Source organism: Motacilla alba, chromosome 6, assembly GCF_015832195.1.
Source record: "Motacilla alba alba isolate MOTALB_02 chromosome 6, Motacilla_alba_V1.0_pri, whole genome shotgun sequence".
NCBI classification, from domain to species: Eukaryota; Metazoa; Chordata; class Aves; order Passeriformes; family Motacillidae; genus Motacilla; species Motacilla alba.
The window spans coordinates 23294651-23320546 of record NC_052021.1 but is presented as its reverse complement, the minus strand read 5'-3'; the positions used below and the strand labels follow the sequence as shown (position 1 = coordinate 23320546).

Genomic DNA, 25896 nt, shown 5'->3' with positions numbered 1-25896 from the left:
AGCAAATTCATATGATAATTTTGTTGGCATGAGAACCACCCCTTATGAAGAGGGTGATGAAGATTAGCAAATGAGTACTCTAGAGGACAAGGGAAAGTCTTTCTCCTAATCATGAAAATGCTTTGCTAAGTCAGAAGTCTCTGAAAGTACTGTTTGCCCATAGACTTTGTGAGAAATGAAGAGTCCTCCTTCACTGAGCACATCCCAGCCCAAGGCAGCTCTGCCCCAAAATAGGGCAGAGGTAGCTAAGGAGTGATTTTTCCTCTAATCATTCCTCTGAGAGGTGACGAATTGCTATGTCACCAGGCACATCAGGACTAATGGCAGGGAAACTCTCCAGCACTCTCAGTGTTTCTGCTGGAAATCAGACCATGTGGAGGAGGAGGAGAAGGAATTTTCCATCTTGAATGAAGGGGAGGAGAGGAAAGCAGAGACGAGCCAGGATGAGGGGAACACGGAGACACAGAAAAACAGGATGAAGAGCAGATCAGATGCCAAAGCTGGGGACAACAAAGGGCAAGGAGCCTGGAGAACCCCATTTCCACAGCCCTAACATCCACATGCTGTCAGATGGACATTAGGAGCCTACTGGCATGGGAGGCAAGCAAAGAGGGCCCCCCAGCAGTGCCTGCTGCCAGAGGATAACACCCCACCACTGCTGTGAGCTCTTCAGTTCAGACAGAGACACTCACATTGTGCTGAGAATCAGGGGGTGCCAAGTGCCAATGATCCATAGCATCCACCTGCCTAACAGGATTAGTCCCAAACCCAAGTAAATTACCTGGAAAAAATACCCTCTGCACTCAGAGATGAGTGACATTGGGCATACAAAACTTTGGAAATTGCTGCACAGAAACAATGCCACACTAATTTGGTGCCAGCACGTCTGCCTCATGAAACAAATCTGTAATCACAGGATCACCTGCAGTTTTTCTCCAGCAAGACCTCTGCCCTGCTCAGTCCTCAGGATGGTTCTGCTCACTGAATGCAGCATTAGTCATCATTTCTTTTCATTATCATTCAACTTACTTCCCCATTCTCTCCTACTCTCTTCCCCTTTATTTAGTATGCTCCATCCAACTACTGCCAGCATGGATAACACTGGAAGTACCTGATCTTACTGTTCACCACTCTCAGCCTCTGACGGGCTTGGCCTCACATTTCTGCAAGGCAGGGAGGTGCTCCCCTCCATACGGCAGATGGGAGATGGAGGCTCAAGGAAGTAGAGACTTAAAAGTCACAGAGAAAACCTGCAAGAGCAGGAAGCAGAACATGGGTCTTTGACCACAGCTCCCATGCTGAATCCCTGCCCCAAAGAAATCCTTTCTCTCTTTTAACCTGGAAGAATAAATTTTAATCTCTTCCTGAAATTGTTTCTGCTGTTCATGAGTGGAGCTGGAATGCCTGGCAAGCACTGAATCCATTGCATTCTTCACAGGATGACTGGAAGAATGTTCTTCTGAACAGACATAGGAAAATGAGTGAAGAAAAAGTTGAATCTGAACATCTACTTCTTGTGAGTGCCCATCTCAAGACTTGCAGATTCCTGTTTTCCAGTCCACTTAGTCCTGTGTAGCACAGAGGTATGCACAAGGGAATTCCTCCTGACCTCCTCTTGTTGCTGGGAACACAGATCAGACTTCAGGCCTTGAGCTGGGCATCCAGAAAATAAGGAACACAAAGTCACTTACCAAGTGAGAGCATTTTAGCTTAAGATTCTGGAATAAGAGTAGTAGAGGCACGAACAGGACCCAATTCTCCACGGCAACATTTAACAGGCTTCACTATAAGACTACTGTAATTTTTTGCAATTACCTGCCTCATTCATTACACACTTTCCAATTTTAACAAATAAAGTGGAAATCCTATAGGAAAGAGTCTACTCCATGCTCCTGATTCATCCCCCAAACATACTGCATCTCTGTGCAGTGAATGAGGCAAGCACACTCTGCTAAAAATATGCATGATTCTTCAATTAGCTATTGCATTGAAATACACATGTGTAACAGGGGCAAGGCTAAAGTGCAGAGATATTTCTTACATTCTGTGTGCTAGATTTTACAGTTAACGAGGACTCTTTAACTATAGGTTTGTTTTTACTGCACTGTATTGGCTTATATGTCAGAGTCTGCAGTAGTATCTGATGCGTAACATGCACGTTGCACACGATCAAAGGCTTGAATGTCATCTTCTTGCCTAGAACAATGACTGCCTAAAGCAGCAGGAGCAGAAATTATCTAAAGGTAGAGTTAAACAAACCTCCTTCTCCCCTCTGGGGAGAGTAAGCAGTCCAGGTGAGCAAGGCAGGAGGGGAGAACAGCCTGCTTTGTGCTAGACGGGCAGAGAGCTCCACATAAAAGCAGAGGAGCTTTGCAGAAGCATGTCCTGACTCCCATCACTGGAGACTTAATGATGGTAATTCCCAAAGGATGATGCATGCTGACAGGCTTTGACACAAACTACCCCAGGATAATATTAATATGTATTAAAGGCTCAGGCAACTTTATTGGGACGGGCTTGATCAGTAACACATTTCAACAGAGCGTCTCTATCATCTGTCGGAACAAAAGTAAGGGAGGGAGAGAGAACACACGCACAACCTCACCTTGCTTTGGGAATGTTTTAGAGACAAACAAGGTCAATCTGTGATGAATTGCACACTTGGCACAGCTCAGATGTTGGACCAAGGACGCTCCACCACAAATACAAATGTCACTGTGGGGCAGTTTATGTTGGAGTCTGTCTGCATGATCAGCATCCTTAACCCTCCAGCATGGGCCAGACACCTCCTGCACAGCCCTTGCCTGTGCATCTGGAACATCTACCCTTTGGAAAGCAGAGGAGAGGTGCTTAGGAGGCAATGTGGGGGCTCAGCAGTCACAGCACTGGAGGAAGGGGGAGTGGAAGAAAGAACCGCGGAAGCCTTTGATCATGTGTAATGTTAATTCAAGTGTTACACATCAGAGACTTTGCCACAGTAACTAGCATATAAACAGGAGTCTAGTGTTAACAAGGAGGACTTCTTGAATACGTTTGTACATTTCTGAGTTAAAGCAATTTCCCTATTCAACAATACATGACATAGTGGAAGGAGTTCAGAAATAAACCAGCCTAACATGCTTAGACCTTTAATAGAATTTAGCTTCTTAGAAATAATTAAATGTTACTTAAATGAAAAAAAAAATCCAAGTACTTGGGAAAGGTGCCAATTTGACAGCTCTGGAGAATGAAATAATCTAATCATCCCCAGAGCATGGGCAGCAGCAGGACAGGCTTCCCCTACTAACATGCCTCAAACGTGACCTGGAAAGACTGTTGATAGAAATGGGGCGTACAATCTCTCTGGTCTAATGATTCCTTACCTTTTCTGCTGAGACTGCTAAAATGGTTCCTGCTGAGTACCAGCTGTGGTGGTGATATGGACACCTGTCTGGTTGGAATGGTGCTGGGACCTGCCAAACTCCTGTCATCTGTTAACCCTCCACCAGAGCCCAGGGACTCTCAGCTCATTGCTCAGCCTGGGCAGCAGGGGCTGATAGACAGCAGCTCTCCAGCCTGTCCCACCTTGGACACGCTCCACTACAGCCCACAAGATGTAAACAGGAGGTACTGTGTTTAGTCTGCAGGTTTGGGCTCTCACTGCACCAAAGCTTAGACTCAAGAGAAGTCAGTCTCTGGCTGCTGCAGAGTTGAGGCCGGGATTTTTAAGGCTCTTATTTCTACGCTAAGATAGGGAAAAAGTCTACAGGAGGAAAAGCTTGCCATGTCTCCTCCACAGTTCCTCCATTTACTTGTCTTTGCAACATGCCCCTGCATTGCAGTAATGTGCTTTCAGCCACCAATTCTCCTTGGAGCTCCTTGCTGTGCCTGGGGTCCCAAGCAAGGGAGGAGGAAAATCCTCTCTGGGCCTTGCTGTGAAAGCTTAGCAGGGCTTGCCAACTCAGTCAGCCCAGGCTGCAATGGACTAAACCAAACACAGTTCACCTCCTTGGAAATTTTATGCACCACAACTTCTTTTACTTCTGAAGCAAAGCCACATAAACCTCCCCCTCCCCTGCTCCCAACACCACAAGGAACGGTTGAGCACGGATCAAGTCTTCCCTTGCATACTAAGCCAAGAGTCTCAGACACTCCCACATCTCACAACCGGGTGCTACTCCTCTTGTCCCAGGCTGCTTTTAGCCTCCCTTCCTCCCCCCTTCAGCCTGTTCTCCTTTGTACTCAGGACAGGGCAGGGGCCAGCAGCAGAGCTGGTTATGTCAGACAAGAAGATCCAATACATTGAGCTTGTGTAGGAGACAAGCGAGGGAACTTGCCTCTCCCACCCAGCAATTCTTCACCCTTCCATCTCACCTACTCCAAAAATCTTAACGTTTTTCATCACCAAAATAAGAGGCATGAAAACAGCCAGATTCATAAGGGTTAACATATCTGTATGGTGACATAATTATTGCCATTCTTCACTGTTTAGAGGTTACCTGACTACTCTACACATCAATATATTTCGAGATGTGATGCAAATGCAAACAAACACTCATGTTTGGAGTTAACACAGTCACAAGATCCTGTGTATCATGTGTTGGCAAGCACAGGAACCAACAGCAAATGACCCACCCTTAAACCTGACTCTTTGCTGTTAATCATTATAGGAGCATTGCACTTTCCAGTCAGAACAATCAAAGCAGGCTCTTTGAAAATCCCTACACGAGATGGGTCTGGCTGAGATAGCTCCTTTACAAGTCATACAGATTCCAAGGTATGATGTCCTCCAGACATACGAATGCAGGCTGCAGAATGCCTTGAAAACAAGTCATTGGAAGGCTAACTGCAACACTGCAATGCTGAAACAACCCCCTGTCTTCAAAACAGAATGGGAGGCAGGAATGCCACAGTTACAGTGAAGGCAGAGACATACTGCACACATAGTCCCTCAGAAATGGGCTTTTCTGCATTAACACATCCCCTCAAGTTTTTTTTCCACAATATGCTTATAACCATAAAGAAATTCAAGGGTAGAGCAGCGCTACACTGTCAGATCATTAATACATCACTGCTCTAGGGCTGACCCTCAACTTCAAGCAGATGGGGATTTTCCAGGGAAAATCTGTGACACCAAGAACATGTGGGTGCAAAAATGTGTGGGTGCTTCAAGCAACCACAAGCTTTTATCAAAGAATCAATAGAAAAGATCTAAAACTTAAAGGCATTGCTCTCTGCACTGCTCTCCCTTTAGGGATGATCAAACTGAGATCTTGGCTCTGCAGGATCACAGACCCGCAGCTTTCTAACTCTTCTGCCCTGACTCCATTCTTGTTTAGGTCATTCCACCCTGCCTCCCCAAATTCCTTTCTGGAAAAAATCAAGAATAAATACAGCCTGTAAAGTGTTCACTGACTTCAGGAAATGGATACTACTGTATTCACAGATGATGTCTGAATTTTCCAGTCAATTATCTTTTTGAGTTCCACTAATAAAAATGGCAGCATTTCACCATTACTTTTTTAGGCCATAAGTACTGAAAATATTGTGCAAGACCTATGAGAGATGTTGCAGCAGAAAATACAGGTTTGTTACACTTTTAAACAACGTAAGCCCTTAGCAAGATAATTTTTAGGTCACAGTAAAGGAAGAAAGGGGAAAATCAGGAGACAGGCTTTCTCACTTGTAACCAAGGTCCATGGGCTGCATAGGGGTGCTCCTCTGTAGCAAAGGCTCCTTCTACTCCCGTTGATACAAATGTGATTGCTGTATCTCCTGTAATACTTTTATATGTAAAGTGCCGTCCATGTAAGAGCCTTCCCCTGGGGAATGAAACACACATGTGTGAGTTGAGAGGGTATGCACAGTATTCAACACAACAATGGAGATACAGCACTATTGTTTCTGCCATTGGCATGGGAAACAATTTTGAAGGCAGCAAATATTTATTTTCCAGGAATATAAGAATTATTTACTCCAAAAAGCAGGTGATAAGCCTCCTTCTGAGGCAGGGAGCTACCCCTCATCTTCCTCCTTAATCTCAGGACCTTGTTACATAGATAGCTAGAATACATCTGAATCCCACTTCATGCCTATCCCCACGATGGGGCAGGGGACTGCCAGTTTTCCAGCAATATGGAAACTAAAGAAGAGAATCCAGACTCCACATCATGTGGGAATGTGAAGACACATTTCTAAGAAGGCTCATTTCTGTGACAATACTTAGTAATCAATTGTCCTGGTGTTTGACAAATGTCACCTGTATTGCTTAAGGAAATGCCTAAAAACCACACATACACGACCATCTATAGTATTACTTCCCTTTTTTAATTCAATGCAAAGGAAAATCATGGCTCTGGTATTTCAGCTCAGAGCATCTGTGATACCCATGCATGGCTTCTAACATGCAAGAGGGAAAACTTCATGTAATATATTTAGTGCCTACCAGAGTCACAGTTGCTTGGTGAGTTACTGCTGGTCAGATGAGCTAACTGATCAGGACAGATTGTTCACACATTTGTGATGTAAAATAAAATATGTTTGCATTATCTTTCCCATTGGTTTCTCAACAGACCCAGGCAAGTGTGCACCTGCTGCTGATAACGACACTACCAACATGTAACTCATTAAGCTAAAGTAACTCAATCACCTACAATAATTTGTCTTGACACGACAGTTCATTTTTATCTTGAGATACTAGAACATTTGCACAGGGATTTTTAAAAATCATGCTGGCTGAAATTATGGAAAACTAGAAGCCAGTGATATGCACAGACTGAACCTTCAAAAGAAAATGTGTAGAGTATGCACACAATGTGTTGCTCCTTCAGTCATGTGACATAATTTGTCTAAAATCCACACTTGTATGCATAAACTAATTGCAAACAGGTTTTGCACAACCACTTATCTGAGTCCATAAGTCAGAATGAATAACTTAAGGGATTTCTTTGACAGAGCATGTTAAGACATCCCTTCTTTATCACAGGGTTGCTAGCATTAGATTAATAAAAAAGCCCCTATACTAACCCTGTCCTGCTTCAGCACTCAAAAGACAGTGGAGGATGTAAAAAGAACGAGAAACAATCTTAACATGATGAGCACAGAATCATGCAAAGAATCATCTGTTTTTAATCTGTTTTGGCAAAATCTCTAAGCTCTGGCCTTTACAGACCCATTGCATGCATGTCTGTATGGTGAAACAATGCCACAAGGCAAAAGCAGCACGTTAGCACAGGCTGTGGAGGAGGATGGCTTCACTCACCTTAGACAGAGGGGGATGAGCGCTCCCGACTCCTGGTTAAATTTCAGGTGCACGCTCTCCAGCTGTCTCGTGCGGATCAGCTCATGGGGAATGATGGCTGCTGAGCTCTCGCTTTCCAAACTGTCCTTACGGCTTCTAAGAGAACAGACAAAATGCACATATTCAGGATTCCAGTACCGTGTGCTATTCTGACTGCAAATATGGAAGGATATGGGAAAAAATTGTTATGAAGACAAAGACACATCTGAGTTTTCACCACTCTCTGCAGAGATGCAGCCCCACTCAGACTACCAGTCTCAGCATGCAGCTCTTCACCTTGATTTGATAACCTAGGATCTGAATTGATGCACACACATGGTGCATCCCTTACCAGTATTAAAAAAAAAAAAAACAACAAAAAAACAAACAAATGCTGGAAAGAACTGCAGCAAAACTAAAGTCTCCAAAACTCCAAACACTATGGTTTGGAAGAATTACCAGGTGTGTCCTTCCTCCTGCTTTTGCTTTATCTTCAGGACTTTTCAGGCAGTGGCCTGCAGGAAAGACTAGTTCAGTCCTTTGTGCCTTTTTCTGCACAGTTCAACCAAAAGGCTTTGAGAATCTCCTGGTTCCACCAGCATCAAGTGCAACAGCCAAAAGACAGACTCTCCATGTGACAAGTAGGAGATTCACAGATTCTTCTCCCTTGTAAGTCGGGCTTTAGGACAATGGTAACTTTGCTTTCTTATTCCTTCACTTCTGCAAGACCAGCATATTCTGAAGCTACAACACGGTTATGTTGTTACATGATTAGGAACTTTGCCAGACCAAATCCTCTAGATAATAAAATGATCTGTCTCAAAATACTTGACCATAAACACTTTATATGTTCAAAGAGCACCAGCATGATCCCTTACGTGATAGTCTGGAACAAAGAATAAAGGACAGAATGGGTTATGACTTTAATGGATGACATGGACTGATGAGAGGTGTCTGATAAGTGATTTATATTCTTGTCACCTAGCATTCCACAAGAATTTAATAGAGGTAAGACTTTGTTAAGATAGTTTCTACAGTACAGAATCGCCAGAGGAGAGGGACAGGGAAAGCAGGAGGGCACTGAGATTCCACATTGCAATGTACCTCCATTATGCCACAAGAACCAAAAGCCAAATGAGGCTATCAAGCTGTGGCTCCATTTGAGAACACTGTTAAAACAAGCCTGGATCCTTCCACCATCCAAGCTGAACTGTCTTTAGTGTACATCTGGAAATGATTGTAAAGAATCAGCTTCACCCTCATGAGCTGACCTAGGTGACACCTTCACTTGATTTTACCTTTGAGAGCTGCCCCAAAATTACTCCCACCAGCCACACACATAGCAGCACAGTTCAGTGTGAATTCCAGGCAGATCAGCCTGTTGCTTCTGCTGGGTCACCTAGTCCCACGGCAGCCCTTCACCCATGCTGCTGAGTGCCCACTCTGAAACAGCTAAACTCTGATATCTCATGGTCCAACCTGCAAAGGCACTGCATGGCCAGGCCAGAGACATGCAGAAAAAAGATAACAGAGCGGCTCAGCTCTCTGCAAGATAAAAACTGTAAAACATGCCCCATTTTCTTCTTTAGCAACACACAAAAGTAGTAATGTATCCAGCAGGGACGGGCATGGTAAATCAGGATACAGCCTATGCCCAGGGTGGGCTGATGGACTGACAGTCAGCAGAGTGTCAGTTCAGTGGGTTAACCCTGAAGCAAAGACACAACAGGCTTTGTAGTCTATGTGTGGCACTTAAAGTTGTGTTTAATCTACTTCAGCAAACATTTTATAGCTCTTTCTAGGTGGGGTCTTCAAAGAGTGGAGCAGGCCAGCATTTTTCAGGCTGATTACCTGAGAAGTGCAGTTACAGTTGATTAATGATCAGTTGACCTTAAGCTAAGCTTTGTCTCAACTTCCTTATCAGATCTTATATACACAGTGAGTTGTGGGAAAGTCAGCCTGTGGTCTACAGCTTCCAATCATTCATTTATCAGCCCCTACCAAAAGGGTCAGCCATTAGCAACACACGATTTTCAAGCAAGCCATAAACTTGCACTCCTAAATGCAGTTCCAGAGTTTAGGCACTGTGGAGTGGATCAGGAGTTTTACAGCAAGGTTACTGCTACTGACAAGGGACTGTGCCCTGCTCACCTGGCCTGCCTAAGCATGCCAGGCATGGGACATCCCAGAACAGCCTCACAGGCAATCCATGCTGGGAGGTTTGTGCTTCAGCAGGACAGAGAGCTACAGGACAGCTCCCCACAACCCTGGGCTCCAAATCCCGCTGAGCTGAAGGTGGGTTTTTAGGTTTCCACCATGCTAGCCAGTACAGCTGCGAGCACAATGGGGCTGCAGTCCAGAGGGGAAACAGCCTCCGGTTGTTATTGCAATAATAGGAATGACGACAATAATTCTGGAGGCAAGGGGCAAAGCTTTCTAAGTCTTATTAAAACCAGCAAATGCTGTTTGTCATTACATGCTCAAGAGAAGATGTTGACTAATGTATAACTATCAAATGGAACTGTCATGACTTTACGGCTGTCAATAATTATGACTTCACATTAATAAGTAACCAGCCCTTCTGTCAAAAAGGTGAAGCAAAATGGTAGTTAATTCTGTGAATGACATGAAAGGATTAATCCTTTCCAAAATACTCACACTCTGTGTCTCTTGTTTCCCTTCAGAGGAGCTCACACAATTTCAGGTATTTAAAATTAAGGGTTAAACTCCAATAGCAGAAACCAAATAACCTTCTGTCTAAGGTAGACCTTTCTAAACAAGAATTGTATATAGTGGAATGCACATAACACATCAGGAGGTCACAGTGTCATCATTTTCAGACTTGGAAAAATGTTGCATGACACAGGGACTAAGAAAGACCCATTAAAATTCTCTCTTTGGGATTGGAAATCCTTGTGCTGACCCTTCCAAAGGGTGATCCCCCAGATGAAGGGTCAAGAGGACCTCTAGGTTGTTATTAATAAAAAGCTAATATCCTAACACACATTGACATCCACAGCTTGTAGTTTTCAGACTCAGAAAAAAAAATGCAGAAAAAGTTTGCTTTCTAACACTAACATCCCTGGTTTTACGACTGTCAGTTACCCGTAAGTCTTTGCTTCCTCCACCCCATCACCAAATAAATCAGCAGCAAGAATTAGTGGAGTTTTACTTGTTATGACTAAGATCTAGCTGACTATCACAAAAAATGTTGCAAACTTTGTCTATGCCAGATTTAATACTTTGTCCAACCCCCACAAAAATATTCATGTTTCTCAGTGTCCAGAAAAAACAACTCTGCAAAAGCCAGGGCTGCTGCATTAGGAAAGGCAGCAGATTTAAATGGAAGCAGCATGCCGGAAATGCCCCAGTTTAAAGACTGCACATCTAGTGTTTTGTGAAACTGGAGGGGAGTTGGAGGAGATTAAAGCGCATTTCCCTCTGATTGGGAGCTTGTGGGAGGTGTAAACGTGGGCAGTTGTCAGATTAATTCTTTAGATGATTACATTCTTTTTGTTTCTTTAAAGCTGTTTGTAGTTGGGTTTGATGTCTCCTGTTCTGGGCAAGTGTATTGCTGCAGTTACCAAGGTGACTTTAGCTGACTTTCAACTATTTTTTCCAGCTTCAGTTTCTACCAGTAGTCTGCTTCTGGGTGGAGGAGAGACGGAGGAAATTATGTTTGTTGTTTTTTTGTTAAGTCTCATGAATGCTGATTAACATGAACTTAACCAAAACCATACTTGATTTTTTTTCCTCTTTTTCTAAGAAAGAGAGGATTATCAAGCCATTGTAAAGGTGTCCAGTGTGGCCTGCAGCTTCCTCAGATCTGTCAACAAGGGGAAAGGGCCTGAGGAGACTCAACGTCCCAGTGTGCTGTGCTCCTTCTTGATGTGAGAAGGCCACACGCTGGAACCTGTAGCCTCCCAGGGGCCCTCTCTTTGTATTAAAGATGAGGGTGGCTGCAACCTGCTTCATTTGATGCCAATTAGCAGCAGCCCGTGGGGATCCTGGAAAATCGCCAATGCAATCACTGGGTTGCACAAAGTTTGGATGTCCCCTCCTTATAAGTCATGTTTATAGCAACTCCTCAAGCAACCACTGGCAGTTATTTTATGGGATTCAAGAATAACCAGGTTGATTGGATTAAGAAAGGTTTATTTATTCTTGCATTTGCGCTTCGCTTTATGATCAGAGCGCTTGATCTCACGGATCTGTCAAGGAAGGAAGTCTCAGTTCCCCTCCAAGCTCTGTTGCTGATATGGAGCATAATTTTGCTGCATTTCCAAGCTACCTTGCCAGGTATCGACATCACAAAGGACATGCTGTTGGAAGCTGGCCATGGCAGGGGCTCTTTCCAGGAGTGGGTGCCCGCTGCCTCACTGAAGTTAGTTTCTGTCATTGCTCCTTGCTCCCTCCAAATAAAATTCAGTACTGCGAGTTAGCAAATGCAAACCATCAGTGCAGGCTTGCACAGCTGAGAGAGAAAGGTCGGGCCACTTTTCCTTTCTTCCCCTCCCGCCCCCTCCTTCCACTCCCCCTTCTTCCCTTTCCAACCGTGGCTGTTTCCAACCTCCTCACTCCCTCATGAAGATATGGTCAAAGATCACTCAAGTGCCAACAATCTTTCAGTCTCTTTCCCACAGTTTCCCCTGAAGGGCAAACCAGCAGCTGTGGGAAAGAGCCCTAAGCACCTTGGCGCACAGAGTTACAGCACCCGTCAGGCACGCACAGAGGCAAGTGCAGAACTGGGGAGGACATGGTTACACAGCTCCTGCCGTGGTCACACTCAGACAAGCTTACTGAGAGTGCTCCGACTTGGGTGCTCCTGAGCCTGGTTAAACAGGATGGTGACGATGTTCTGTGTGCATTTCCTGGCAGGGAAGGGCTGCTAGGACAATGCCAGTAGCAACAATCTTCTTGCCACTCACATATCCCTTTGGAAAGCTGCATAATAACCACTGTCAGAGCTTGCAGGGGCCAGACTGTTCCAAGACCTGCAGCTGAAGAGGAATTGAGAGATTTAGGCTGTGCCACTGGCACCCTGCAGACTCATGAGCGAAGTCAAACAACTCTTTTATGCTTCAGGTTCCCTGCCTGTAAAACAGAGACATTTTTCCACGCAGGGACGTTGCAAGGATTAAGTCAATGTTTGCAAAGCACTTTCGGATTCTTAGATGGGGAAAACTATGCAGGAGTGCAAATTATTAGCATGGTGACTGCTTTGCACTTCCACTGACACTGGTTTTCCAGACATTTACTTTTCTAGTTTGCAATCCTGTCACCCAGCACTCAGCCTCATGCTGAGAGACACTCCCTTAAGTATATTGCCTCCCTCCATTCAGCATTCCTGACTCAACCAGGACACCACTGAATGGCGACTCGATGAGAGAGCATGCCTAAATAAGCAGGGCTGGATTGGAAACTTACTGCTTAGTGGTTGCAGAAACAGAAAGCCTAGCCAGAACCAAACAGCTTCAGAGAATGCCGAAATGCTCCTATTTAAGTAAAGTTTGCCTCCAAGAACTGAAGACAGGAAACCAACTACAAAGACAACAGCTTCCCTCTGCCCAAGTAAAGCAGAATGAAAACCCAGTGCAACTGGGAGAAGCAAAGTGCTGACTCGCCTCCAAGCAAATCCTACATTTTGGTATCACCGTCAGAGCTTCCTCAGAAACGCTGCTCAGATGGAGCTTGTAATGTGCATTAACCCAGTGCTGCTCCATCCGTGTGCCCTGTTTACCAAGAACTTCAGGAGCAGTGGACTCCAGCCCTGGAAGCAGTGCCATTATTACTCATGTGCTCCAAACCAGGCACACTGTGTGACAGTCTGGGGTTATCCCAGGAGGAATTCTGGAGTGACATAACTCCTCCCTCCATGCACAAGGGGAGGGCAACCACCTGAGATGCTCAGAGTGCAGAGCTCCAGCAGGTCACTGCCAGGACAGTCCTGCCAGCCCCACCTGCCGGAGGGTTGCTCCCTACTCTGCCAGGAACCTGCCTTCATTTCCCTGCACAGCTGGAAACTGTTCAGGGCTGGATGGAATTAGCACATGGCTACAGGGCTACCATATGTTCAGGTTTCCCTAGACTCAAACTGTCTTTCTGCCTAGAAATTGAATGCAGATGGGACTTGAGGTCTCTGTAGGTCCCTGGACAAATGGAACATCATACATAAGGGACCAGCACAATTACCTGGGAAATCCCAGACAAAAATATGAGATTCAGGCATGTGAACCACACCACTTGATCCTTCTTGAGAAGAGGGAGAGTTATAAACAGCAGAGACATGATGGAAAAGCCTTATCAAAGTAATACAGACTTTGGAGACCCTTTTCTATCACTCAAACCTAATGTTCAGACACTGGGGTGTGCGTGGGCACACCTGAATTTCGGCACAATGAAATGCAACAATCACAGATAATTTTAGCTTCAACACATGCAGTAATGCAGTGTGCTAGCACTAGGTTTCTACTCCATGCCTCAACTCACAGTAGAACAGTCTGAGTCAGCCAAGAGGCAGAAAAACATCAATTTCAGCAATGCTGCATGATCAAGGGGGCCCTTGAGGGGTGGAAAAGGTCAAGAATTCCCCTATCCCAATGCTGGCTCTCACTGCAACTGTGGCAAATTAACTCTGCTGTCCTAATCTGTAACATGGAGATACTACTCACCTACTGCACAGCAGAGCACAGAGCTAATTACCAGGGACAACCAAAGACTCGGCCCCAGAAATTATTGCATCAAGAAATTAAATAGTGATCGAAGCAAGACTCCACAAGTGTCACTGAACTTTGACATCTGGAGCTTCCAGCCCACTGAGGGCTTGACAGCAGCAGTGTTTAGTCTGACATTTAAACGTCACCTATGGGTAACAGTTCTCTGTGTCCAACAAGAGTCAATCTGCACGATTCAGAAGACTGGGAGCCTTGCCATTCTGTGTGTCTCAGCAGCACCTACTAAGCTGATGGGTCCTAAGAAACAAATAATGCACCGCTGAAACGCACACTGGTATTCATGCACGTCTTATTTCTCCAAGTGGTAATTGAGAGTATTCAGTTACCTAGGTTCAAAATGATTAGTCATGTTTCCAAAGATTAATTCACATGTTCCTTTGTTAATACGTACAAACTGATTTAATGGCTGCTTATGAACTGAGCCAACAGTCATTTTGAGAAACAGATGTCCAATGCAGTTTTAAGCTTTAAGTGTGCTTTTATTCATATCCTTAGGAGAAAAAGGGCTACACAGTCTACAGTAATAACACTAATGAATCAAAGTACTACAGCTGCCCAGCAGGGTTTTGACAGAAACCAGCTTTTTCTCAAAGGAACTTTTTTTTAGGACTCTGGGACAGTGAACAACTGGTAATATGCATGCTTAACATGTCAGTATATGCTTTGCTGGAGCCAAAACACTGAATCAAGCCCTATCTGCAACCAAATAATATGAGGTTTTTGCATAAGCACTGAAATCTGTAACTATACAAAGACTGGGAAATTTATACAGAATCTGGATCCTCTACATTTTATACAAATAAATATTCAAAAGCTGGAGTGTTTCTGATACTATTTGTGATGCTGAATGCAGAACAGGTTGTCTGCTTTAAACCTTGATAGATTATTGTGTGTGGGTGGTAGGGTTAGGATAAAAGAAAGGGAAGAATGCTACTAGGAAAGCAGTTGGTGGTTGCAAATCCATTATAAATAAACAGCACATTCCTCTTCTGCACAAAGCCCTTAGAGTCTGTGTCAGACTTTAACATCCTACTGTCAGTTGGGTGCAAATTTGACAGCCTGGGGTTCCGCAGCGCTCCCTACGGAAAGCAGATTTGAAATAATTTGCCATGCCCCAAGAGAGTGTTTCTGTCAAGTTCCTAAAGAACTCCTAATGCACTAGTTATTCACAGAACCCTTGCAAAGAACCACAGGTTTGATTTTTTATGCTCTGGTGTGTACAGTGCAGGATATGATTACACACAAGCCTGCTTCCCATCAGCCAGCACCTCGTAATCATTAACATATTTATCCTTGTGGTGCCTCAAGAAGATGACATTGTTATTAGGCCCATTTTATTGATTCAGAACTGAAGCTCAAAAGCTACATTACTTACCTTTGATTACACAAGATTTACAGTGAAGGACAGGCCTGAATCCCAGCCCTACCAGGCCCAAGCAATGCAAGCAAGGATCGCACCAGAAGGGCTAGATCTACGTACAGAAATGTCCTTCATCTCAGGTGCTCAGAAGTCCTATGAAAGAGTTATATCTGCACTGGGTTTGTGCCTTTTGTGTCTCAGCCTTTACCCCTGCAGGTACCTGGAGGGAACATGGATGTAGATATATTACTGCATGCAAAAGCTGAGCTCCTAAGTTACATTCCTGTGCAGCAGCTGGAGATGAGAGTCTCCATAGCATGCTCTTGTACTTACTGCACATTGAGCAATTTTGCTCAAATGCATGAGACATGCTGAGACAGTGTGTTAAGGAAGGCGGAGACATAACAAGATCTTCTTCTTCTGCTTCATCTATACCACATTGTTCTGGAAAATGTGTTGACTGATCAGTTTTAGCCCCAGTAAAAGTAATCATCAGGTCTGATTTAAGTACTAGTTAGTCAGAGGTTGTAAGTAAACACTGCTTTCCAGCACAAACCACCCCTTTTGGTATGGTCAATGCATTGAACAAGTCCCATTGTATCTGCTACATGGAGAGGAGAAACAACTGCACAAGGAGAAGACCTTTCCCAAACTCCTCTCAAAGCAGCACCTAGTAAGATGGAGGAAGAAAGTATCAGGACACACTGCTGTTTTAAGCTGAGATTTCCCCTATCCCTCCAATAGTATCACCACAGTAACACAGCTGATAGCTGTCTTTGCCTAACTGAAGTGCTTATGGACCTATCAGTTTCCCCAGTGGTAGCCATAGACCTCAGAGAAATGTATTGACCTCCTAGGAGGCAAACTCTGGGAACCAGCCATTCCTACCTCTCAGGCTTCAGGCAGGGTGAGTGTGCAGCTGCTGCAGGTAAGAGAGATTTGCAACAAAGAGCACTGTTACAGATGCGAGGCTCCTGAATTTGACCTGCCTTCCTCTGTCTCAGAACAGTTAAAAACCCAGGTAAATATTTGTGTGCTTCATCTTAGACCTCTGCTAACCTTTCACCACTCTGTCTCCAATGTATCTCTGTTTATCTCACCCTGAATAACGTACAGCTCTCTTATCTAAGCAGCAACTGCCTCCCAGCATTAAGGCTTACCCATCAGCTGCCTCCTTGACCTGATGTGCACCCAAAACGTTTGTGGTCACCCTCAACCACTGAGGACTCTGAGCTTACACTGGGCAAGCAGATGCATGCAGGAGCCCAGCATCTGTGAGAAATCCTGCCCAGTACTTTTGAGCTCTCCAAGGCTGGGTGTGATTTGTGCAAATCACATGGTAAAATTTTATATTTTTTTCAGTGGGGCCAGTGGGACCAACCAATGGTCCAATGTGACCAACCTGCAGGCAGAGAAATACTACTCAAAACCTGAGTCAGATCAGAATTACACTCCATATAATTACTATATGGCAAAAGTAAGATTATTCCTAAAGCAGTAATAAAGTCACTTGAGTTTTTTTTTAAATATAAGTACCTATATCTCCTATTACATATTAGCAAAAAGAATCAGCAATTGACACATAATACTTCCCCCAATGGACTAGGCAACTCCTAAACATTCATTTATTTGGCAAATTGGAAGTCACCCACAAAATGAACAAGAAAGGACAACAACAAGAAACATTTTTCTCATGAAATGTTTGAATCAAGAATGAAACAGGAATTGAAACAGACCAGGGTGCTGTCCCTGCCTGGCACTACAGGGAAGTGCTGATTTCATGCTGATCTTTACTCTTGAAAGCAGAAGGCAGAGATGTTCATCAGAGACTAAGAAACCAAAGGAAATACCAAGAAGAAAGAGTGCAGCAAAGATGTGTGTCTTTCTGTATCATTTAGATGAAAACATTAAAATTGATGGGAAGGCACTGAACTAGCACCTGAAGTCTAAGATGGAAGGGGAGAAGCCCAAAAAGACAGAAGTGCAGATAATAGATTCATTTAAGTCAGAAGTTACAAGAGAGATCTATGGGCCACCCTAGTCCCACTTAAATCATCTGTTAGAGTACTGCTATTAGAGACCCAGGAGTTATTGGCATGTAATTACTGACAGAACCCACCTGTTTAAGCAAGGCAAGATCAAAGTCACTTACAAAGAAAAAAAAAACCCTAACATTTTAACCGAAAGGTTTGTAATTATGAGCTTGAAAACAAAATACTCAGGAAAAAATATCAGCAGTCACCTATGCCACCTATCTCTACTGATACCATAGAACTTTTCAGCACAGTACTTTTTGTAGGGATCACTCCAGTCTGAATTCAAACACTGAAGACCATGAACAGCAGGTCCTACAGAACAGTCAGAGCCACTCTGCATTAGCATGGTTTGTCCAAAACCCCTCTAAAAAGCTGCCCTCCTGAGTACTAGCCCATCTATCCAACCTGGACAACTCTTCTCCCTCTATCTTTGCACGTTGAAAGTGTTCACTGCCAGCTTTCCTCTCCCCTTGCCAAGTCTTTTCCCACCCAACCTTAACTTCGTTTTTCATGCTGAGCTCTTTAGGCTCCCTCTGCCACCATATGAATGTGCAGGGTGAAACTCACGGTGCTCGGTCGAGGTTCAACCCATTCTGTCTTTGTGCATTGATTGGAGGTAGGACAGGTTTGCTGTTAATCTCAAGCCCTCTCCGCAAAGTCTCCCTGATTTGCTCTGTATCTGCAAAGAGAATTTTTTAAACATGATTTAGAATCCCCAGAAACAACACAGACACAAGAAGATATCAGGTGTGTTTCATCTAAACTCTTCTCACTCAGAAAAAAGTGTAGAAATGTTATGGGGTAACACTTTACTGCACTTTCCTGAACTTCCTTAAGAGTTATTTCACTTTATAATGTCAACTTGAATTTCCTTGTTTGGGCTTCATTGTTATGTCAGGCAAGGAGAGCTGGAATCTTTGGTACTGAGTCCTCCTGATGAAGAAATTCTGAGTAGTTTTGTACATTTTCATAAATGAGGTGTTTGTTGGTTCTGTAATTCTCATAGAACCTCCTGACACTTCCAGGACTTTGTACTGGAAATCATTTTTCCCATTAGGCATAACAGGAACTCGTTCCTTTCCCAAATGAATGTATGAAGGTTTCCAATTTTTTTGCAACTGGCTTTGGAAATCTGTTGACTAATTTACAAGATTCACAAAGGGAGGGATTTTTATGCAGGGCAACCTTTAGCCTCAAGCTCACATCTGAAAATAAGCTGCAAATTATGCAGTTCAGATGCAGTCTTTTTACTTCCGCCTTTTTCTGAAATGTCTACTGGTCAAATACTTTCAATAGGAAGCTTTCCTACCTTTCTTAGAAGTTTTCTTGTCTATTTTTGAGAAATGTGAGAATTAGGTAGAGAAAAAAAACCACCCAAATTATTTAAAAATCTTTTGAAGAATATACAAATTTCATGATGTGTACCACTCTTGGGCTTTTCATTTCAAGGCTGAGGCAAAACAGCCTTTTTAGATCCAGTGCAGTTCAAAATATTTGCACAGAAGCCAGAAGACAGGCTGTATGCATTTAACTAATTTTTACCATGGATTTAAGAACAGATGCCATTCCTGTGGAAATCATTGTTAATTCCAGGAAATCTCAAGCCCTCAAATTTTATGTTGCTTCACCCATTTGAAAGGTAATATGCATAATTTCAAGCCCGTGCAATGGCTATGACACCTCTACCCTGAGAAGGCATCTCACTGCAAAGGGAAACTCCATGATTTTTTAATTCTCCTTTTTAGAGTTCTGTATTTGCACGAATTCCTTGAGTTCAGCTGCAGCAATGTGCAGCGTCAGTCCAACTTGCTTCCCAAGAAGGGATAATGTTAATAAGGAAACACAGCCTAGGAAAATGAAATTGCTTCACCTTGCAGGTGTTTACAATCCTGGTTTCAGCAGGTGCTCAGTTTAACTTTGCAGATTCAGATTACAATTTGCCTAAAAACTGAAAGAAACGTTTAGACAAAATAATGCCAAGAACTCTTTTCCTCTCTGTTGCCTTCTTCAAAGAGGCCAAAATCCATTTTGCTGCCCTGAGACACACTAAGCCTCCCAATGGCTGTGGAGTTTGTTAGGAACTCGAGGATGCAGCATGACTCAGTACACTGCCCAGACTCAGCAGAACAGAAGCTGAAAGGCTGTGACAGTGACCTGGCCCAGGACCTTACCTTTCCCAGAGAGCCGCCGAGGCTGGGTCCCAATGCAAATGCTCCTGCTGTCTTCATCATCCTCTGGTGGCCGGCTCAGGTCATCCCAGGCACATTTGGCACTCACTCCACTCAGGTTTGAGCCATCTGTCTCAATCCCTTTGTCGACTCTCTCCTGCTTGAAAAGATTCAAAACACCAAGACTTTTTTTGAGTGTGGCTTGAGCCTGAGTTGGAACCCACCATGGTGCAAGCCCAACCTTCACCAGCTCCTGCAGTTCTCCTTTTGTAGACAATTTCCACTCTCTGGACCCTGTGCTTTGCTGTGTCAGCAAACAGCAACTGCACATTGAGCCAAATCAGGAAGCCTCTCTGAACTACACAAACCTTTTCTATAGTAAGTTGGTCTGAAATCTCACCCTGTCCCCACTGCTTCACTACGTGGCCCTGATGGACACAAAGCAGGGAGAGAGAAAGGTGGAAATCAATGGCCTGGGGTGTGCAGGATTGCTTCTTTCAGTGTTAGCACTGATTTACACCAACTTGAAATATTTAAGACACGAAGCACAGCTTGGCAGTCGATCTCTTATATGCCAATGATAACAAACCCCTGAATAACTAAAGTTCTCTTTCCAGCCTTACCAAAGTGTCCCACAATGAAAACAGCTCATGGAGAGACTCATCATTCACATGGGCTCTTCATTTGCAAACTGTCCGGAGAATCCCTGCTTTCCAATGTGCTGGGGTGTCCCATAAAGGACAAACATGCAAGTTTGGACGTGCAAGGAGACACAGATCTGTTTCCAATGTCAAAGCTTTTGCATAGCTTTCTCTATTGGCAAATAAACAAATTCCTTCCCTTGCAAGCTGGACTTTCCAAGCACATAACCAGTGTTTGGGTCTCAGAAGGTGTCACACACCAATCATTAGCAGCTGGATGCTCTCAGACACCAGGCATTTTCTCAAGGACGTGTGCATCCGTTGCCAGCAAGACTGCGCTAAGCTACAGCCAAAACTTCTACAGGAAGTTCCACCTTCTTGGACATGGGCATCAATCTGAATTTCCACCTGTGACCCACAAGGGGGTAATGTTGAGCCGAACAAACTCGGGGCTGTGCTACACCGAGGAAGGGCTGGCACCTCTTCCCTGGCACCGAACCAGCCCGGCTCGCTTCCCCCCTTTTCTGAAGGGGTGCTGCCTCTGATACTGCTCAGTGGCACCAGCAAGATCTGCATCTCTCTGCATACATCTGTGCCATCTCGAAAGGCAGGCAGTCCCAAGAAACCTCAAAGATTGAGGAGAGAGCAGAGTGGTGTCATTCACAGTGGGAGAGGATCTCTCCACTCCCTGTAAGTACCCTCTGGTTTGACATTGCCACTGAAGATGAGATTGTGCGAACGTTTCGCTCTTTGCAAAATCTGTCCCCAGGAAACAGTTTCCAGACTAGAGCCATATACATCCCTCCCCTTGCTCAGCTGTGCATGCTGCACCCTGGGAAGAGCATTGCCCGTTCTTGTGACCATTCAAGAGAGGATTTGAGCAGCTCAAAGATAAACACAAGCATTCAGGGTGTGGTTGCACAGCGGTTTAAGTTGATGTAATTTGCAATGACTGCAGTCCCACCCTCCTCCATGTGCTCCTATCCCTTCCCTTGAGCCAACTCTTTTTTTTTTATCTGGATCACCTCCCAAAACCCACTCTTTGGCCCAAAACTGAGGTAGGAGCCTGTGGCTGACTGCAGGACCAGAGTAGTCTTGACTTAGACTTAAGCATTCAAAAGACTGCCTTTCTTCTGTTTTTCTCCCTTTGTTACGATCTTCCTTCAGCGTCAGGGGAAACTGGCTTCTTGAAAACATAATAGGAAAATCTGAGAAATAATAAATCTGCTGTGATTTTCTTTTGTTTTATCCTAAACATAAAATTAGTTGTGTCACCCAGAAATAGAAGTTGTGGGGAAAGAAATAAAAATACATCCGTTCCTACATATGCAGACAATGCTCTAAGTGAGATTTAGCACGTGGCTCCTTTGGGAACCCTCCATGGTGCTCTGTGAGGACCCAAATGAGCTGGCGTGGGGAGGTGTAACTTGTCAGCAAAGTTATTTTTTATCCCAGTCATTGGAGAAGCATGGGAGAGCCACCAAGCCTGCTCTTCAGCAGGGAGAAGAGGCCAGAGGGCTGTGGGGCTCTGGTGGGATCTGCTCCCCCATTCCTGCAGCCAGGGCCTCACTCCCAGGCAGACCCTGTGGACACAGTGCAGAGCCTCGGGGAGGGGGAAGGACTCATCTGCAGCTCAGCTGGCTTGCAGAGCACTTCCTCAGGGGAAGAAGTGCTGCTCTGTTGGCATCCCTTGGAGATCAAGGGGAGCTGATGGAAACGAGCTGGCTTAAGGCAGCCTAATTTGCATGGCTGTTTCATAATGTTTGCAAGTATTGATGTTAAAAGGGGAAAAGTCAAAAAAATCCCAATCGGTGTAGACTCATAGCTCTGGCAATGCACAGTTCTACCCCACCTTTAGCCAGCAAGATTTGCCTGGACTGAGGAGCTGCTCTTCCTTCCTTGAAAGGGCAGCATGAACAGGAGGCTGGAGGAGCCCAGGGCAAAGGAGGTTCAGCTCTTTCCTTCCTCAAAGAAAGGATATTTCTGTCCCATTTTCCTCTCAGCATGTGGGAGGGATGCTCTGAGGCTCTAAGTCATTGATCCCTTTTTAAACGAGCCAGAGCACTGCAGTGTGACCTGCAGAGCAGCAACCACAACTCAGGAAATTCAAATCAGCTTTATTCTTTTCTGAGATATCTGCTAAACAGAAGCAAAGCACTGAGAATCAGCACAGAGCTGGAGACCGACAGGAATTGTTTGACAGTGCTGCCAGGGAAATCTGAATGGCCTACAGGGAAGCCTGGCTGAACAGAAAACAGCCAGCGTTGCCACAGTGTTAATTGCCGACATCCTGGGATGACATCTTAGTTGGGATCCATTCTCAGCAACTCCGAACAGAAAGTACAGCTGCTGCTGCCAGGGCTGAGTTTAGGCCTCAACCAATTCCCACAAGACACAATGCAGCCTCCAAACAAGCTCTGCCTGCTTCCCAGGCAGACAACATGCTTGCTGGCTCCCAAGAAAGTTGTCCAGTTTCTCTGCCTGTTCCCTCCCTCCCCTCACCTCTCCTCCACTGCTGCCTTTCTGGTCTCACACACCCTCTACCAACACCAAGAAAATGACACTTTATCCTTTCCCCACTGATTAGAGCAGAAGGCACATAACAGGGCTGAAGGCAGCCTGGCACAGCCTTACTCCCTGCACTCAGCAGAGACTCTTTGTGGGACTTGGGCGGATTTTGCTCTATGAATCCCTGGGGGCTGCAGCAGTGGAGCAGGAGGGAGGTGTGCACACACACACCTGCCCATCTGCACTTCTGCAAGGGCAAGAGAGAACAGAAACAGGAATGTGCTCCATGTGAGGAAGTCCGGAAGGACCACAGACATAGCAGCTTTCAGCAGCAGGACACACTGCTGAAGCAGAGGTACTCTTTTATTTGCCTTAACTTGCCTTGGCTGACTCAGATTCCAGTAAGCTGAGCTATTTTTCATTTACAGTAAATTGAAGAAAACCTTGTTATCATTAGGAATCGCCAATGTGCAGACAACAGAAACACCTCCAGGAAGGGAGAGAGCAAGGTTCTGGAAAGTCTAAAAACTTTATGGGACTTTCAGTTGTATTAGCTCCCACATTGTGGAACATTTGTGGAACATTTTTTTGTGTTTCTCAGACTGGGGTTACTCTAGATGAACAAATCCTTAAAACCAGTAAAAGTAGAATTTGGTTTTGTTCTTAAGCTTTCAAAGTAAAAGATGCTGTGAGGCAACTGAGAATAATCAGATACAGACGTGCAGACCATAAGCAAATGCTTGTACAAAACATGCACATTTGCACGTGCCCTACCAGGCTGAGCCATAAGTTCTCTGTTAAAGGCAAATACTCAGTGATTCACGGAAACATGGCCAACATCACACTGGATTTGCTGGGGACACATGTACTCCAGTACCATGTATTCCAGCTCTGCTGAAGGGATTGCACAACTGTCTCCCAAATGCATGGATCAGGAGAAGTCCATAGTACAGTAACCTCTCCATAGAAGTCCTATTCTTATCTTTAAATTTCAGAAATTAAATTGAACTCTGAAGAAGAAGGTTTAATATGTCTTCCTGCATGGATTATTCATAACTGCATGTGGTACTTTTGGGTTCCCATAATTTCTCAGTCCACACTAACTACTTGGCCTCAAGTGATATCCTACAGGAATGAGCTACACTATCACAGTCGCCGTGAAAAAACAGTACTTAGCTGGTTTTGAGATTTCTACATGTCATATCTCCTTACACTTGCATGTGAAAGGAAGGAGGAATTTCCTGGTGTACCATTTCTAAATGTTGTATTATTCTATGTCTTTCATCTTCTTTCTTACCCTTTTCTAAAACATCCAGTCCAAATTTTACCAATTTGTCTCATATAGGAGATTCCATTTTCCTAGTCTCCCTTCTCTTTCTTCCTAGAGCTGCCATTCACCTGAGGCTGGACATGTCCCTCTTAAACCACCTCTAAGAGGGCAAAGAGTTTCTAAGACTTTTCCAGGATTATTACAAACATTGAGAAGATCCAAGCACCTTCACAGAAAATATTATAACTGTTGTATAACAGTTGGCTACTACAAGAGACATGACATTTTATAAACTAAAGACATACTTGCAGATGTGGGTCAATCTCGAATATGGTCTCTCCTCTTCGCATGTCTGTTATCAGCCAGGGGCCTCCAGCTCTACAAAGAAAGACAGGTAATGAACCAAACAAGCCCTTTAATTAGAACTTTCCAGCAGGGTCCTCAGAGTGGACCTGTACTGTAAGGAAGCACAAGATAAGGGTTTAAAATAAGCCTAGAAATCCTTCTATGCAGTGTATACATCCCACAGCATGCATTTGCCCTTTACATTTTCCAAATAAACAAATAATAAAAGCCCTCCATGACCTAGCAGTTAATCTGCTCAGTGTCTGGCACCACCCAGACGTGCACAGCAGTCAGGACTGACACAGGCTGTTATCCCCTGTGCAGGCCCCCTTGCTCACTCAAGACTGAGAGGGGTTTTAATCTTACAGGAAACGAACTGGGACTGAGAAGTCCAGTGTAGCCTGAGTCAAAGAAGGATGGGCAAGGCATGGAGTCAAGATTTATTCCTCTATTACATATCTAAGAATAGAGCAGGGCCCCAGTGGGACTGCACTTTTTGCCAAGATTGGCAGTCACGTTCAGTACCACAAAGAACTTATTGCTCTGATAAATACTATCACAACAGGCATTTTGCTCAGTTGGTACTTCATGGCCAAGTACTCAGATGGTTCAGGGAAATCTTTGTTATCGTTAGCAATAAAAGTTGGAAGGCTCAAGGTGTTTCCCAACAAAGGTGATAGAAAACAGATTACTGTGAAGATGAAATACTCAGAGACTTCACTTTGGGTCATAGTGCAGCCAGACTGCAGAAGTCAGCCTTAGATAGTGCTTTTCATTTGAAGTAAAAACTGAAGTCTTTTGGAACTGCAATAAAAAATTAATTTTTTCATGAGATACTTTGTTATTGCAGTCAAAAGCCCCCTCCTCTGGCCTAGTTTGTGTTAGCCTCCTAAAACACTTAAGAGAGGGAGCAAAAAAAGTTAATATTTTACAGGATTTCAGATGCATGGATAGCCACTGTTTTTTAACATCACTTTGTAAGTTGTGAATTATTAACTGCAGGGGTGTGAGCTGCCACAATTCCTCAATGGGGTGCAAGAGACTTTTACCCCAGTTCCACATCAATGGCTTAGTAGCTTGCAGCTTTGGCTTCAAATCAGGCACATTTGGGTCTCATTTTTTTCCTTGGAAAGGTGTTTATATCACACCACAAAAGCCAAAAAACAAGATGAGAACTGACTGAGGAGAGGAGAGGTGCTGTATCTCTATTGACTTTGAGGAGCTAAGGGAGCTGCAGGCAGTGTTTACTGTCTCAGAGACCCAGAAACAAAGCTGCAGCTGGACAAATTCACTCTAGGGCATTTGCATGAATTATCTGCACTTGTGCCTAAAAGGGAAAAGTTCAAGTTAAAAAAGTCCAGCTCTTCCAAATAATCAATCAATTCAAGGCTATTGTGACACTAGAGAGTGTACTATTGTGCCCAGAAACAAATATTCAGAACTATTTTGCTTTAAAAAGTAAGTTTTTTTTGAGTTACAATGACATGGCAATAACTTCCACTGAATTTAAAAATGTTTAAGCAAAATGCCTGCAAGCCAAAAAGATTTAGCTGCACCCTGGCAGCAAACAAAGCAT

The 25896-nt window shown here is 44.2% G+C and overlaps 1 protein-coding gene across 2 annotated transcripts in view; it reads right to left on the bottom strand.

Moving 5' to 3' along the window:
* The window catches only part of SUFU (SUFU negative regulator of hedgehog signaling), an 88515-nt gene that overhangs the window by 16688 nt on the left and 45931 nt on the right, over nt 1–25896 (bottom strand). The window contains exons 6-10 of one of the 2 annotated variants that reach the window (XM_038140358.1): nt 24281–24353; nt 19560–19716; nt 17956–18067; nt 7241–7375; nt 5663–5801 (exon numbers count right to left, since the gene is read on the bottom strand). In XM_038140358.1, the coding sequence (XP_037996286.1) occupies nt 5663–5801; nt 7241–7375; nt 17956–18067; nt 19560–19716; nt 24281–24353 (616 nt within the window). The remainder of the gene's footprint in view (nt 1–5662; nt 5802–7240; nt 7376–17955; nt 18068–19559; nt 19717–24280; nt 24354–25896) is intronic. The other variant, XM_038140360.1, reaches the window with a different exon arrangement.